Below are 16,372 nucleotides of genomic sequence, written 5' to 3'. Positions count from 1 at the left end.
TACACTTGGTTGGTTCCTTTATTCATTCAGTTGGATTTCATTTCCGTTTAAGGTCTGGATCAGTTGTTCAAGTCTGAATCAGATTCGGAAGCTGGGTTTGTTCGTTCGTACAGTTTGCTTTCTTTTTCCCTCTAAAGGTCTGAATCAGTTGTTTGGTTCGTCAACTCGATCTGTCCATTTGATTCGGTTTCTTTATTTTTTTGATTCGGTTTCTTTTCTTTGTGAAGTCTGAATCAGTTGTTGGGTTTGGAAGCTGGGTTTGTTCATTCGTACAGTTCGTACAGTTCGTTTTCCCTCTAAGGTCTGAATCGGTTCGTCAACTCGGTCTGTCCGTTTGATTCGGTTTCTTTTCTGTGTGAAGTCTGAATCAGTCGTTTGGTTCGTCAACTCGGTCTGGCCATTTGATTCGGTTTCTTTTCTGTGTTGGATTCGGAAGCTCGGTTTGTTCGTTCGTACAGTTTGCTTTCTTTTGCCCTCTGAGGTCGGAATCAGTTGTTTGGTTCGTCAACTCGGTCTGTCCGTTTGATTCGGTTTCTTTTCTGTGTGAAGTCTGAATCAGTTGTTTGATTCGAAAGCTGGGTTTGTTCGTTCGTACAGTTTGCTTTCTTTTTCCCTCTAAGGTCTGAATCAGTTCGTCAACTCGGTCTGTCCGTTTGATTCGGTTTCTTTTCTGTGTGAGGTCTGAATCAGTCGTTTGGTTCGTCAACTCGGTCTGACAATTTGATTCGGTTTCTTTTCTGTGTGAAGTCTGAATCAGTTGTTGGGTTTGGAAGCTCGGTTTGTTCGTTCGTACAGTTTGCTTTCTTTTTCCCTCTAAGGTCTGAATCAGTTGTTTGGTTCGTCATCTCGGTCTGTCCATTTGATTCCCTCTAAGGTCTGAATCGGTTCGTCATCTCTGTCTGTCCATTTGATTCGGTTTCTTTTCTGTGTTTAGTCTGATTCGGTTGTTGGGTTTGGAAGCTGGGTTTGTTCGTTCGTACAGTTTGATTTCTTTTTCCCTCTAAGGTCTGAATCAGTTGTTTGGTTCGTCAACTCGGTCCGTCCGTTTGATTCGGTTTCTTTTCTGTGTGAAGTCTGAATCAGTTGTTGGGTTTGGAAGCTGGGTTTGTTCGTTCGTACAGTTTGCTTTCTTTTTCCCTCTAAGGTCTGAATCAGTTGTTTGGTTCGTCATCTCGGTCTGTCCATTTGATTCGGTTTCTTTTCTGTGTGAAGTCTGAATCGGTTTGGAAGTTTGGTTTGTTTGTTCGTACAGTTTGCTTGTGAAGTCTGAATCAGTTGTTGGGTTCGTCAACTTGGTCTGTCCGTTTGATTCGGTTTCTTTTCTGTGTGAAGTCTGAATCAGTGGTTGGGTTCGGAAGCGGGTTTGTTCGTTCGTACAGTTTGCTTTCTTTTTCCCTCTAAGGTCTGAATCGGTTCGTCAACTCTGTCTGTCCGTTTGATTCGGTATCTTTTCTGTGTGAAGTCTGAATCAGTCGTTTGGTTCGTCAACTTGGTCCGTCCATTTGATTCGGTTTCTTTTCTGTGTGAAGTCTGAATCAGTTGTTGGGTTCGGAAGCTGGGTTTGTTCGTTCGTACAGTTTGCTTTCTTTTTCCCTCTAAGGTCTGAATCAGTTGTCCGGTTTGTCAACTTGGTCTGTCCATTTGATTCGGTTTCTTTTCTGTGTTGGATTCGGAAGCTCTGTTTGTTCGTTCGTACAGTTTGCTTTCTTTTGCCCTCTAAGGTCTGAATCAGTTGTTGGGTTCGTCAACTCGGTCTGTCCATTTGATTCGGTTTCTTTTCTGTGTGAAGTCTGAATCGGTTGTTGGGTTTGTCAACTTGGTTTTTTCTTATCATTTGATGGCTTGGTCGAATTATTTTTCTTTCTTTCTTTGTTTTCTGTTTATTGGTTCGTGAACTTGGTGTTGGTTCGTTCACTAGAGTTTATTTTCCATGTAACTCCGAACTGATTGATGGGATACTTGGTTTCGTGTCCATTTATGGTCTGATTTGGTTCATTCGTTCATTCGACTCAGCTTCTTTTCCGCGTATGGTCTGAATATGACGATGGGTTTGTATGTTGTATGATTTTTTTGTTAATTTTTGTTCTTGAGGACGTTTTCCCGCTTAAAACTGCCCCAAACATGCTCTCTTCTATTGCACAAAAGACCTGTAAATACGTCTTTGGGAGCGAGTGGTCGTTTTCAAAAAGCAAATATTACTTTGGTAGCAAATGAGCTAAAGGGACAACACAAATGCATACTCGGGTTTAGTATAGCCGCCGTGTGATTAGCTCTTGTTTAGAGTCTAGTATGTTCATTATAATATATATAATATATAATAATATATAATAATAATAATGTTCATTAAATACTAAAATACAAGAGTCTTCCCTGAGTCAATATGGCCGACATATCTCATATCTTTGTTGACACAGTGCAGCTTATTTGGAGTGGTGTCCGTGGTTAACTCCAAGCAGGCTCAACTGGGCTTTTGGCTCGGACCGAGGGTGGGGGGGGGGGGGGGGGGGGGGGGGGGGCGCTCGTGTGTGTGTGTGTGTGTGTGTGTGAGAGGGAGGGAGATTCTTCCTGTAAACAGAGCAACTATTCTTCCGATGGTCTGCGAGGCCACTGACACACAGACCTAGAAACTGTGAGAATCAAACTCAAGTAGAGGAGGAAGGGGGGGGGGGTCGGGGGGGCAAAATAAAATACACAACAGCATTGTGCGTGGAGCCAAATCCCCAACAGCAGTGACGCATTTGCAACTAACTTTAAAAGGTCCCGTGTTGTAGTATTGTAGTATTGTCTATGTGTGCACTGTGATTGGCTGGAGACCAGTTCAGGGTGTTCAGCCAAAACAGCTGGGATAGGCTCCAGCATGCCACTGCCACCCTGGTTAGAATAAGCAGCATAGAAGATTAAATAAAATAAAATTAGGAAAGCAGGAAGTGAACAAATGTAACAGTTACTGATTGTAAAAGTTTAAAAAAAATTAAGTTTAAAAAAATATATATTAGGAAAGCAGGAAGTGAACAAATGTAACAGTGACTGATTGTAAAAGTAAAAAAAATAAAGTTAAAAAATACATATATTAGGAAAGCAGGAAGTGAACAAATGTAACAGTTACTGATTGTAAAAGTTTTAAAAAAATTTAAGGTTTAAAAAAATATATATTAGGAAAGCAGGAAGTGAACAAATGTAAAAGTTACTGATTGTAAAAGTTGAAAAAAAAATGTTAAAAAAATTATATTAGGAAAGCAGGAAGTGAACAAATGTAACAGTTACTGATTGTAAAAGTTAAAAAAAATAAAGTTAAAAATATATATATTAGGAAAGCAGGAAGTGAACAAATGTAAGTTACTGATTGTAAAAGTTTAAAAAAAATTACATTAGGAAAGCAGGAAGTGAACAAATGTAACAGTTATTGATTGTAAAAGTAAAAAAATAAATAGTTAGAATATATATATATATATATATTAGGAAAGCAGGAAGTGAACAAATGTAACAGTTACTGATTGTAAAAGTACAAAAAAAATTAAAAAATTATATTAGGAAAGCAGGAAGTGAACAAATGTAAGAGTTAGTGATTGTAAAAGTACCAGATGGAGGGGTAGGATTTAATAAGCTTTGCTTCTTCCTACTCCTTTTGGACATGTGGAACTGGGAACTGATTATGGGATGCACTCAATTGGAATCTGATGCATGTTCAAATGAAATTAAACCATTACCATTACCATTACCATTACCATTACCAAAGCAAACAACAAACAAGTGAGTGAGATCACGTTTGGTTCCCCTCAGGTTCCGCTTCCGGGGACACATATTACTGTAACACCGTTATTAGACACTTGTGCATAATAAGGCATCATTAAAATGGTAACAGACGCTGTGGCCGTGGGTAGACACCAAATCTTCCATCCGTGGAATTCCCATTCCCAGCTGCCCAAACTCTTTAGTTTCTTTTGTTCCCTGCCACATTTATTGCATTTATTCCATTTATTTATGCTGGCCTTGCATTAGCGCCTCAGACTGCGCTCATTCAGGGTTTTACAGTTTTCCTCGCTCTACGACTAAACCTCCTGTTTTCCATGCGGGGAGCCCCGGCAAAACCACATCTGTCCCACTAAATGCAGTTTTTACATGCCAGATTCTTTTCCTCCTCTCCGGTAACGCCCACATGTTTGGAGTGTAAAACCAGAGAGAGCAAAAGGGGGAGGCGCCGTAACGCCACGCTGCGCTCTGCAAGGGTCCTTGCTGGGTGTGGTGGGATTCGGTTGGACTGGAAAAGCAGGAGTTAAGATCCAGTTTTACACTCACTCGGGCTGAGATTACCTAAGTCCAGAGTCAGACCTCATTCTTTTTTTTTTTGTGGGGGGGGGGGGGGGGGGGGGCGCTAAAGTCTTGGGACTATTTTTGAGACGATAAGAAAACATGGATTGTGTTGACAATGTAACTGGAAACACAACAGTTTCAACAAATGTGGACTTTCAACACATTCTAACCGCCAGAGAATAAGAATATGCAGCAGGAGGGATCGGCGTTGTGAATAATTGGAGGAAAAAAGGAGGCAAAAGTCTTGGGACTATTTCTGAGACGATAAGAAAACATGGATTGTGTTGACAATGTAACTGGAAATACAACAGTTTCAATATTCTAACTGCCATAGAATAAGAATATGCAACAGGAGGGATCGGTGTTGTGAATAATTGGAGGAAAAAAGGAGGCAAAAGTCTTGGGACTATTTCTGAGACGATAAGAAAACATGGATTCTGTTGACAACGTAACTGGAAATACAACAGTTTCAACAAATGTGGACTTTCAACACATTCTAACTGCCAGAGAATAAGAATATGCAGCAGGAGGGATCGGCGTTGTGAATAATTGGAGGAAAAAAAGTGACTCATGACAAATCTACTGAAGACTTTTGGAGGCTCTGATATGAAATCAGGTATCTCCCAGCACAGCCACCCCCCCCCCCCCCCCCCCCCCCATGTCCACATGATACTGGCGATCACTAGTACTACTAGCGAGCTAAGTAACTAGCTTCTTTGTTCTAAACCTAAAAGTGTTTCAAATGACATGGAAAACAAGGACAAAGCAGGAAAACGAAAACATACCACTTCCACACGGAATGGGAGGATAACATTTTTTCACTCTACCATGCTGACGACATGCAGTCTTCTATGCTAATGCTAATGCTAATGCAGGGCTTCTTAATTATTGCCTGTCACGCCCCCCCACAAGGGACTGATTTTTTTGCCCCCCCCCCCCACGATTTGAAATACTGAATAATGAATCAGGTTGGGGGTCGTCAACTCGGTCTGTCCGTTTGATTCGGTTTCTTTTCTGTGTGAAGTCTGAATGAGTTGTTCGGTTCGTCAACTCGGTCTGTCTATTTGATTCGGTTTTTTTTCCTGTGTTGGATTCGGAAGCTCGGTTTGTTCGTTTAGGTTTGTTCGGTTTGTTTTGCCCTCTGAGGTCTGAATCAGTTCGGTTCGTCAACTCGGTCTGTCCATTTGATTCGGTTTCTGTTCTGTGTGACGTCTGAATCGGTTTGGAAGTTAGGTTTGTTCGTTCGTACAGTTTGCTTTCTTTTTCCCTCTAAGGTCTGAATCAGTTGTTGGGTTCGTCAACTCGGTCTGTCCATTTGATTCGGTTTCTTTTCTGTGTGAAGTCTGAATCAGTTGTTGGATTCGGAAGCTCGGTTTGTTCGTTCGTACAGTTTGCTTTCTTTTGCCCTCTGAGGTCTGAATCGGTTCGTCATCTCGTTCTGTCCATTTGATTCGGTTTCTTTCCTGTGTGAAGTCTGAATCAGTTGTTCGGTTCGTCAACTCGGTCTGTCCATTTGATTCGGTTTCTTTCCTGTGTGAAGTCTGAATCAGTTGTTCGGTTCGTCAACTCGGTCTGTCCATTTGATTCGGTTTCTTTCCTGTGTGAAGTCTGAATCAGTTGTTCGGTTCGTCAACTCGGTCTGTCCATTTGATTCGGTTTCCTTTCTGTGTTGGATTCGGAAGCTGGGTTTGTTCGTTCGTACAGTTTGCTTTCTTTTGCCCTCTAAGGTCTGAATCAGTTGTTTGGTTCGTCAACTCGGTCTGTCCATTTGATTCGGTTTCTTTTCTGTGTGAAGTCTGAATCAGTTGTTCGGTTCGTCAACTCTGTCCATTTGATTCTTTTTTTTTTCTGTGTTGGATTCGGAAGCTCGGTTTGTTCGTTTAGGGTTCGTTTTGCCCTCTGAGGTCTGAATCAGTTGTTCGGTTCGTTAACTCGGTTTGTCCATTTGATTCGGTTTCTTTTCTGTGTGAAGTCTGAATGAGTTGTTCGGTTCGTCAACTCTGTCTGTCCATTTGATTCGGTTTCTTTTCTGTGTGAAGTCTGAATCAGTTGTTCGGTTCGTCAACTCGGTCTGTCTATTTGATTCGGTTTCTTTTCTGTGTTGGACTCGGAAGCTGGGTTTGTTCGTTCGTACAGTTTGCTTTCTTTTGCCCTCTGAGGTCTGAATCAGTTGTTCGGTTCGTCAACTCGGTCTGTCCATTTGATTCGTTTTTTTCTGTGTTTTCTCCTTTTTTTTTTCAGTTGTTTTGTTCGTTAACTCGGTTTGTCCATTTGATTCGGTTTCATTTCTGTGTGAAGTCTGAATCGGTTTGGAAGTTCGGTTTGTTCGTACAGTTTGCTTTCTTTTTCCCTCTAAGGTCTGAATCAGTTGTTTGGTTCGTCAACTCGGTCTGTCCGTTTGATTCGGTTTCTGTTCTGTGTGAAGTCTGAATCGGTTTGTTCGTTCGTACAGTTTGCTTTCTTTTTCGCTCTAAGGTCTGAATCAGTTGTTTGGTTTGTAAAATTGTTTTTTTTTTTATTCATAGAACTGGTTCTCTTTTTCCGTGTACGGTCTGGACCATGTGATGGGTTTGTGTGCTCGGTTTGGTTCCTTTATCCGTTCACTTGATGGGTTTGTTAACTCTGTTGGATTCGGTTTCTGAATCAGTTGGGTTTGTCGACTTGGTCGGTTTGGTTAATCCTGCCGATTAAGACGACTTTATTTGTCGCGGATAAGGAAGTTTCATAAAGCGCATGCTAATATAGAAGTTTAATAAGCTAATTAGCTAATCCCCAGTTGACTCACATTAGCCTCGATGAACCAAACACGACTGTAGCGTTGGAAAAAAAGTCGAGATTGAGAATTGTCTGGTGTCCTTTCGCCCACGATGGGTCGACGGAAGAATGCGGAGTCGCAGACAAAACGCTTGTGATGTGCAGAAGCTTGGAGAGGAGGAATGGAGGAGTAGAGGAGGAGGAGGAGGAGCGCCATACGCGGAGGACGTGGTTTTCATACAAAGACGGCTCTGATCCGCAACACCGTGCAATCACAAAGAGGCCTAATTACCCAATTCCGGCCTTCTCGGTCATAGATATCATCTTATCATGGAGTGTCGGCGTGGACGCTAATGGGGGCGTTACCTCTTCCTGCGACGCATAGTGGGGGTCTTCGGGGTGCACCGACCAGTAGCAGTAATCGAAACAAAACTCCAGAAGTTTCTCCCTGGAGTCGACCGTGTGGTCTCCGCGTCCATCCAGCTGGAGATCAAATTCAGGAATACAGGAAGTCAATTTTAAAAACAGTAAGCAGAGGTTATGTTTGTTATGGTTGCCATGTTTGTTATGTTTACGTTTGCGTGAGAGCGTGGAAATGCTAGCAACGCCGTTTCCATTCATTAGCGGCGTCCCCGCATCAGCGCACTTAACACTTTCACTTTCCGCTGACTGCCAAGGGGGCGTGGCCAATGATGGAAAGACAGCACAGCGACTGAGCATTAAACAGGAAGTCCTCCTTTCATTTCTAAAAATATGTTAAAATATAAAATAAAAACAGTTAAACAAAACTAAAAAAAAATAGCATTTCGAAAAACACATTAGCAAAAAGCAAAACAATTTAGCATTTTGGGAAATACATTAGCAAGAGGCAAAACAAGTTTGCATTTTGAAAAAAACATGTTAGCAAAACTAAAAAAAAAAATTAGCATTTCGGGAAATACATTAGCAAAAAGCAAAACAATTTAGCATTTCGGGAAATACATTAGCAAAAAGCAAAACAATTTAGCATTTTGGGAAATACATTAGCAAGAGGCAAAACAAGTTCGCATTTTGAAAAAAATATGTTAACAAAACTCAAAACGAATTAGCATTTCAGAAAAACACATTAGCAAAAAGCAAAACGATTTAGCATTTCGGAAAATACATTAGCAAAAAGCAAAACAATTTAGCATTTTGGGAAATATATTAGCAAGAGGCAAAACAAGTTTGCATTTTGAAAAAAACATGTTAGCAAAACTAAAAAAAACTAGCATTTCGGAAAAACACATTAGCAAAAAGCGAAACGATTTAGCATTTTGGGAAACACATTAGCAAGAGGCAAAACAAGTTTGCATTTTGAAAAAAACATGTTAGCAAAACTCAAAAAAACAAATTAGCATTTCGGGAAATACATTAGCAAAAAGCAACACAATTTAGCATTTTTGAAAATACATTAGCAAGAGGCAAAACAAGTTTGCATTTTGAAAAAAAATGTTAGCAAAACAAAAAAAAATTAGAAAAACGATTTAGCATTTCGGGAAACACATTAGCAAAAAGCAAAACAATTTAGCATTTCGGGAAATACATTAGCAAGAGGCAAAACAAGTTCGCATTTTGAAAAAAACATGTTAAAACTCAAAAAAAACTAGCATTTCAGAAAAACACATTAGCAAAAAGCAAAACGATTTAGCATTTTTTTCCGTTTTGTTAACATGTTTTCCCGAAATGCTAAATTGGTTTGCTTTTTGCTAATGTGTTTCCAAAAATGCTAGATTTTTTCATTTTTTTAACATGTTTTCCAAAAATGCTAACATGTTTTGCTTTTTGCTAATGTGTTTTTCAAAAATGCTAGTTAGTTTTTTTGAGTTTTGATAACATGTTTTTTTCAAAATGCCAACTTGTTTTGCCTCTTGCTAATGTATTTCCCAAAATGCTAACTTGTTTTGCTAATGTGTTTTTCCAAAATGCTAATTTTTTTTTTGAGTTTTGCTAACATGTTTTTTTTTTCAAAATGCGAACTTGTTTTGTCTCTTGCTAATGTATTTCCCAAAATGCTAACTTGTTTTGCTTTTTGCTAATGTGTATCCTAAAATGCTAGATTTTTTTTCATACATTTTCCAAAAATGCTAAAATGTTTTGCCTTTTGTTAATGTATTAATGTTTTGCTTTTTGCTAATGTATTTCCCAAAATGCTAACTTGTTTTGCTTTTTGCTAATGTGTTTTTCCAAAATGCTAATTTTTTGGGGGGAGTTTTGCTAACATGTTTTTTTTCAAAATGCGAACTTGTTTTGCCTCTTGCTAATGTATTTCCCAAAATGCTAACTTGTTTTGCTTTTTGCTCATTTGTTTCCTAAAATGCTAGTTTTCATTTTTTTAACATGTTTTCCAAAAATGCTAACATGTTTTGCTTTTTGCTAATGTGTTTTTCAGAAATGCTAGTTAGTTTTTTTGAGTTTGTTAACATGTTTTTTTTCCAAAATGCAAACTTGTTTTGCCTCTTGCTAATGTATTTCCCAAAATGTTACATTGTTTTGCTTTTTGCTAATGTCTATCCTAAAATGCTAGATTTTTTTCATACATTTTCCAAAAATGCTAAAATGTTTTGCCTTTTGTTAATGTATTCATGTTTTGCTTTTTGCTAATGTATTTCCCAAAATGCTAACTTGTTTTGCTTTTTGCTAATGTGTTTTTCCAAAATGCTAATTTTTTGGGGGGAGTTTTGCTAACATGTTTTTTTTCAAAATGTGAACTTGCCTCTTGCTAATGTATTTCCCAAAATGCTAACTTGTTTTGCTTTTTGCTAATGTGTTTTTCAGAAATGCTAGTTAGTTTTTTTGAGTTTTGTTAACATGTTTTTTTCTTGCTAATGTATTTCCCAAAATGCTACATTGTTTTGCTTTTTGCTAATGTCTATCCTAAAATGCTAGATTTTTTTCATACATTTTCGAAAAATGCTAACATGTTTTGCCTTTTGTTAACGTATTTCCCAAATGACTAATTTGGTTTTGAGTTTTGTGGACATGTTTTCCAAAATGCTAACATGTTTTGCGGTTTGCTAATGTACTGTATTTCCCTGTTTTTCATTTTACATCATGTCCACATACATAAGTGGTCTCTCTGGTCTTCCACGGACCCTCCAAAACTTGTCCCACTTTCCAGACATGGTCCCTCCCGGGAGACCCATGACGAGTCTCGTTGTTGGATCCTGATGTGGTCTCGCCCGGCCCCCCCCCATAAAAGCACACAGCACTTTCCCATCAGATGACATCAACCAATCAGGCGCCTCTGCAGGTTAGCGAGTGTCATCTTACACGACGACGTCGCTGACATGCTAATTATTCCCACATGGCGACTGAGAAGTCGGTGAAAACAAACCACTAAGAGCTAACAGCTAAGAATAAGCCTCCATCTTTAAGAACTCCATTCTGCACCAAACATGCTTCTCAAGTAGTAGTAGTAGTAGTAGTAGTAGTAGTAGTAGTAGTAGTAGTACATGTTTTAGCAAGTCTAAACTGTTAGGACAATGATGGCTGTGCATAGTAAATGTACTGTATGTACTGTACAAGCTGTACACTGACTACTCCAATCCGCTCTATGATCACAATCATCGTATTTGAGATGATTTTTTTAGACACATGCAATCCAGAAAATGATATGTAAATGTTACACTTAGGGGGGAAAAGTGGGCTAATAAATTGACATAATAATAATAATAATAATAATAATAATAATAATAATAATAATAATAATAATAATATATATGCGGATTTCATAAAACAACATATGGATATGATACAGCACGCTACAAGAAGCAATGAAGTCTGGAAAATTAAATCATTAAAAAAAAAAAAACATTCCAAAAATTGTTACAACTATAATGATGAAAATAGTAATATTAATGATGATTATAATAATGGTGATAATAATAATAATGATAAAGATTAGAACAATAATGATAATAATGAAAATGATAATAATAATATCCCAATGATAATAATGATAAAGATTATAACAATAATGATAATAATGATAATGACAATAACGAATATTATTACAATGATAATAATGATAAAGGTTATAACAATAATGATAATGATAACAATAATAATATTACAATGATAATAATGATAAAATTATAACAATAATGATAATAATAATATTAATATTATGACAATAATGATAAAGATTATAACAATAATGATAATAATAATGATAATAATAATAATTATTAGATTACAATGATAATAATGATAAAGATTATAACAATAATGATAATGATAATAACAATAATAATATTACAATGATAATAATGATAGACTATAACAATAATGATAATAATAATGATAATAATAATAATAATATTATAATGACAATAATGATAAAGATTATAAGAATAATGATAATAATGATAATAATGATAATAACAATAATAATAATATTACAATGATAATAACGATAAAGATTAACAATAATTATAATAATGATAATAACAATAATAATAATACTACAATGATAATAATGATAATTATAACAATAATGATAATCACAATAATAATATTACAATGATAATGATAAAGATTATAACAATGATAACAATAATAATAATGATAAAGATTATAACAATAATAATATAATAATAATATTACAATGATAATAATGATGAAGATTATAATAATGATAATAACAATAATAATATTACAATGATAATCATGATAAAGATTATAACAATAATGATAATGACAACAATAATAATATTACAATGATAATAATGATAAAGATTATAACAATAATGATAACAATAATAATATTCCAATGATAATAATGATAAATATTATAACAATAATGATAATAATAATATTCCAATGATAATAATAAGAGGAGAAAACAAGACTGTGGCATGAACATGATTATATTTAACAAAAAGGGGTAAGCATTTTTTTATCTTTTGCTTCAGCCTACTCCTTTTCGGCTTATGATCGGATAGTTGAATACAAATGTAAATAATAAATAAAGTTATATTTTGATGGATGTAAGAAATGCATTGTAATGTTTCATATATTTGCCCAAATCAAATCTAAATAAATCAAAAATACTAAGAAACACCAACCTTGACATTTTGGATCCTCACAAACTTTTCCTGCACCTGAACCGCCAGCCTTCCTCCATCTGGACTTTCCCTGGCAGGGTGAGAAGACGTGTTAGCATAGCCGTGTTAGCATAGCCGTGCTAGACGCCATGACACCATGACACCATGACTCCTTCCCATGTAACGTCATCACGGCCAATGACACCAAAATGGAGGTCAACTCCGCAAGAGCGGGGTTCCGGCCCCACGGAAGGACGCCAACATGTGACGCAACGCTAGTCGTACCGAGGGCAATCGTGACGCTAGGGATCGCCACCCGTTGGACGCGCAGCTGGTTGCAATTACACAGGTGTGCTAACGAGCTAACACGTTCCAAACAGCCGCCGTGCTGACCTACCAGGAAGTAGTCTTGGCATTTGGAATACACTATTAGCTAGAAGTAGTACTTGTTATTATATTTTATATAAGAATAGGGGTGCGCCGGGTGCGCCGATTAATCGGCCACCTATCGGCATTGGCTGATTTCCGTGAAAAGCAAGGTATCGGACAACTCCACCCCCTTTGCAGCATCTATCTAGCGCCCACTTTTCCTTCACCAACGTGATGCCTGTGGGCATACAATTAATTGATTGATTAATTGATTAATTGATCGATTTCGGCCTGATAATTATAGGTATCTGCTACATTAAAACCTGATCGGAGCATCCCTGTTTTCATATATTTTCTGTTAAATATAAATATTTATTATATATTTATTATTTAATTTAAAAAATATATTTTTTTAAAATACATGACACTGAAAGAAGTACTGGCACTGAAAAACAAACAGAAAGAATACTATATACAATATTACATACTAATTATTTATTACGTTTTTGTTATTCTATTTATTTTAGTTTTATTTATTATTTAAGTGTAAATTTATACATTTTACATTAAGTATATTATTAAAATATACTATTTTTAATTTTAAGTCTTTCGTATGCATTCATATTGAAAAAGGCTTAGTCATGGTTAACGTCAGCTAGCTTAGATGCTAACACAATTTTGTGCAATTAATGAGTATTTCACGATTTAAAAAAATAAACATTACCTTTAAAGAGGTCAGTAACGAAATAATGATTTTAAGACATTAAAAAGATAATAAGTGTTTTTATGTTTTTACCAATTATCCACCTAACAACCGAGTTAAGGATATGTTAATAGCCTAGCTAATCTCTCGATCTCTTACCTCGCGTTAAGTGGACGGACTCGAACAGCGACTTTGACGTTTGCCATGCCGATCCCGGCTCCCCTCCTCGGGCAAGACTCTCACAAAAAAACCCGCTAAAGAAGTCCAAAAGAACCGGCCTGAACATGATGTCCCATAATAGTTATTTCCGAAAGTGGGAGCCCGGAGTCCGAGCGTGTTACCTCAAGCCATGTCGCCCGGCTCGCCGAGGGTTCCACGTCCCGCCGAGCGGCTCCAAACAAAAGTCACAACCGAGCAGTGAAACTTCCTGCTGGGCGAGGAGAGCCAGGAGAGGGCGGGGAGGATGCTGGATGGAGACTCCGCCTACTCTACTTTATTTCCTCTGACTGAGAATGTACTGTATTCTATGGCTGATAGTTTGGCAATAAATTATTAAAAATGTTTATTATTCACTTATAATATTGTTGCTATTTACTACTGCTCGTATTTCTATATTTTTTTTAATTAATGCATTTTATTATTATTTATATTATTGTTTCCTGTTATTTCAATTCAATTTAAACAACCAAAAATATATCATAATATTAGATATTCCTTTTTATTTGGATTTCTAACACACACACACACATATATTATATATATATATATATATATATATATATATATATATATATATATATATATATATATATATATATATATAGTTAGAAATCCAAATTAAAAGGAATATATATTGTGTATATATATATATATAAAAACATACAAAATAATTAAAAAAATATATAAAATATATATTATATATATATTTGAAATGAAATGAAAAGGAATATCTAATTTGATATATTTTTGGTTGTTTAAATTCAATATATAAAATGTATATTATTTATTAGAATATATATAGTTAGACATCCAAATGAAAAGGAATATATATTATATATATTTATATATAAATATAAAAATAATAATAAAAAAAAATATATATAATTTTATATATATATATATAATATATTATATTTATTTATTATATTATATTTATTGGCATATATATATAGTTAGAAATGAATGAAATGAAAAGGAATATCAAATATTATGAAATATTTTTGGTTGTTTAAATTCAATATATAAAATATATATTATTTATTAGAATATATATATATAGTTAGACATCCAAATGAAAAGGAATATATATTATATATATTTATATATAAATATAAAAATAATAATTAAAAAAAAAATATATATATAAATATTTTATTTATTGGCGTATATATATATATATATATATATATATATATATATATATATATATATATATAGTTAAAAATGAATTTATTGAAAAGGAATATCAAATATTATGAAATATTTTTAGAATATATATATATAGTTAGACATCCAAATGAATTATATATAATATATATATATATAGTTAGAAATCCAAATGAATATCTAATATATATATATATATATATATTTTTTTTTTTATCCCAAATGTATCACCTTTTAAAATTGACCATTTTGATTTTGATTTAAAATCAATCATGGGTGTGAAAAAGTGTCAACAATGACTCAACATAAAGGACTTTATCTTTATTAGCATTCTCGTGTACATTTTTGTGACAAACTTTAAAAAATATTCTTTTTTTTTTTTTTTTCTTCCAGCAAAAAGGAGCACGGTGCTTTGTTCAACGTGAACAGACGCATAACCACAAATGCATTCTTGCATTCATGCTAATGGACATGCTAGCTACCACTAAACGGCTAAAAAGGCAGCGTGTGAAAGTGCGAGTTTAAAAAGCACGTATTAACCTTGGGTTGGTTGGTTTTTTTTGTTTTGTTTTTTTTTTTTACTAACTCTCTAAGGCACTGTCTCCAACCATGGCATGTCTTAAAAGCCCTTACCTGAGCGCTTTTTCTTGGCTCTCCGGTATTAGTATAAAATACTTGTCATGTAGCGCCCTCTACCGTCTGCTGAAAAAGCTGCAACATGTCCGTTTGACTTTGCAGCTCTGCTGAGGGCAGCAAACGTTTGTCCATCTGAGACCGGAGCTGGAACTTCTCCATTAGTCCCTGAGAAGTACCAGGAAGAAGAAGAAAAAAAAAAAAGCGGGATTGGTCAATGATGAAGGGATGTGGAGTATGGATGAAGGTGAGGAACACTCACGCCTGGAACAACCTGCTCGGTGAGTTTGGTCCAATGAGACAGGACGTCCTCCTCAGATAAGAGGCCTCTGGCAACAAGCCTCCGCAGTAAAAACAGATAGTTGTTCCACTGAAGAGAAAGAAATGAGGCGTTTGCATTGACAAAAATTAATTTAATTAATTTTTTAATTTTTTTTTAATTTAAGTTACTAAAAAAAAACCATAAAAATCCAAAAATAAAATGGCACTTTATCTACTATTTATTTAGATTATTATATTATTTCAAATTTTTCAAAAATACGAAAAAATATATTTTATTTTTATTGCATGCTACTTGTAGCAATGCTCCACTACAAGGAAAAAAAAACAAACATTGAGCATGCCAAAAAAAAAAAAAAAAAAAAGTGTTTGCCAGAGACCTCCGTAGCTTCACACCGGTTGCTGGGAACTTTTACCCGAATTTAGGGCACCTTTCTGGGCCACAGCAGGTGGCTCCCTCTGCTCTATGCTCTGGTTGTCCTGACAGTAGTGATGTCATTATATTTAGTACGGACGATTAAATCATTCTTTGTTTGAGTCCTTCTTCCCTTTAAGGCTGGCCCTTTAATGCTGGCCCTTTAAGGCTGGCCCTCTAAGGCTGGCCCTCTAAGGCTGGCCCTTTAAGGCTGGCCCTCTAAAGTCGGCCCTTTAAGGCTGGCCCTTTAAGGCTGGCCCTCTAAGGCTGGCCCTCTAAGGCTGGCCCTCTAAGGCTGGCCCTCTAAGGCTGGCCCTTTAAGGCTGGCCCTTTAAGGCTGGCCCTTTAAGGATGGCCCTCTAAGGCTGGCCCTTTAAGGCTACAGCTTTAAGGCTGGCCCTCTAAGGCTGGCCCTCTAAGGCTGGCCCTCTAAGGCTGGCCCTCTAAGGCTGGCCC

At 36.0% G+C, this 16,372-nt stretch overlaps 2 protein-coding genes across 3 annotated transcripts in view; both read right to left on the bottom strand.

Annotated features, from left to right (window-relative positions):
• The window catches only part of stard9 (StAR-related lipid transfer (START) domain containing 9), a 49,632-nt gene extending 35,987 nt beyond the window's left edge, over positions 1-13,645 (bottom strand). The window contains exons 1-3 of the mRNA XM_058056015.1: positions 13,363-13,645; positions 12,153-12,222; positions 7,432-7,548 (exon numbers count right to left, since the gene is read on the bottom strand). Of these exons, the coding sequence (XP_057911998.1) occupies positions 7,432-7,548; positions 12,153-12,222; positions 13,363-13,409 (234 nt within the window). The 5' untranslated portion in view covers positions 13,410-13,645. The remainder of the gene's footprint in view (positions 1-7,431; positions 7,549-12,152; positions 12,223-13,362) is intronic.
• A 1,244-nt stretch (positions 13,646-14,889) lies between these two features.
• Positions 14,890-16,372, bottom strand: part of cdan1 (codanin 1) — a 17,538-nt gene continuing 16,055 nt past the window's right edge. Inside the window, exons 26-27 of one of the 2 annotated variants that reach the window (XM_058057580.1) lie at positions 15,497-15,592; positions 14,890-15,390 (exon numbers count right to left, since the gene is read on the bottom strand). In XM_058057580.1, the coding sequence (XP_057913563.1) occupies positions 15,268-15,390; positions 15,497-15,592 (219 nt within the window). In that variant the 3' untranslated portion in view covers positions 14,890-15,267. Of the gene's footprint in view, positions 15,391-15,484; positions 15,593-16,372 lie in introns of both variants that reach the window. The other variant, XM_058057579.1, reaches the window with a different exon arrangement.

Source organism: Doryrhamphus excisus, chromosome 19 (genome assembly GCF_030265055.1).
Source record: "Doryrhamphus excisus isolate RoL2022-K1 chromosome 19, RoL_Dexc_1.0, whole genome shotgun sequence".
NCBI classification, from domain to species: domain Eukaryota; kingdom Metazoa; phylum Chordata; class Actinopteri; order Syngnathiformes; family Syngnathidae; genus Doryrhamphus; species Doryrhamphus excisus.
The sequence above is the reverse complement of the archived record's forward strand: the minus strand, read 5'-3'. Positions and strand labels throughout refer to the sequence as shown.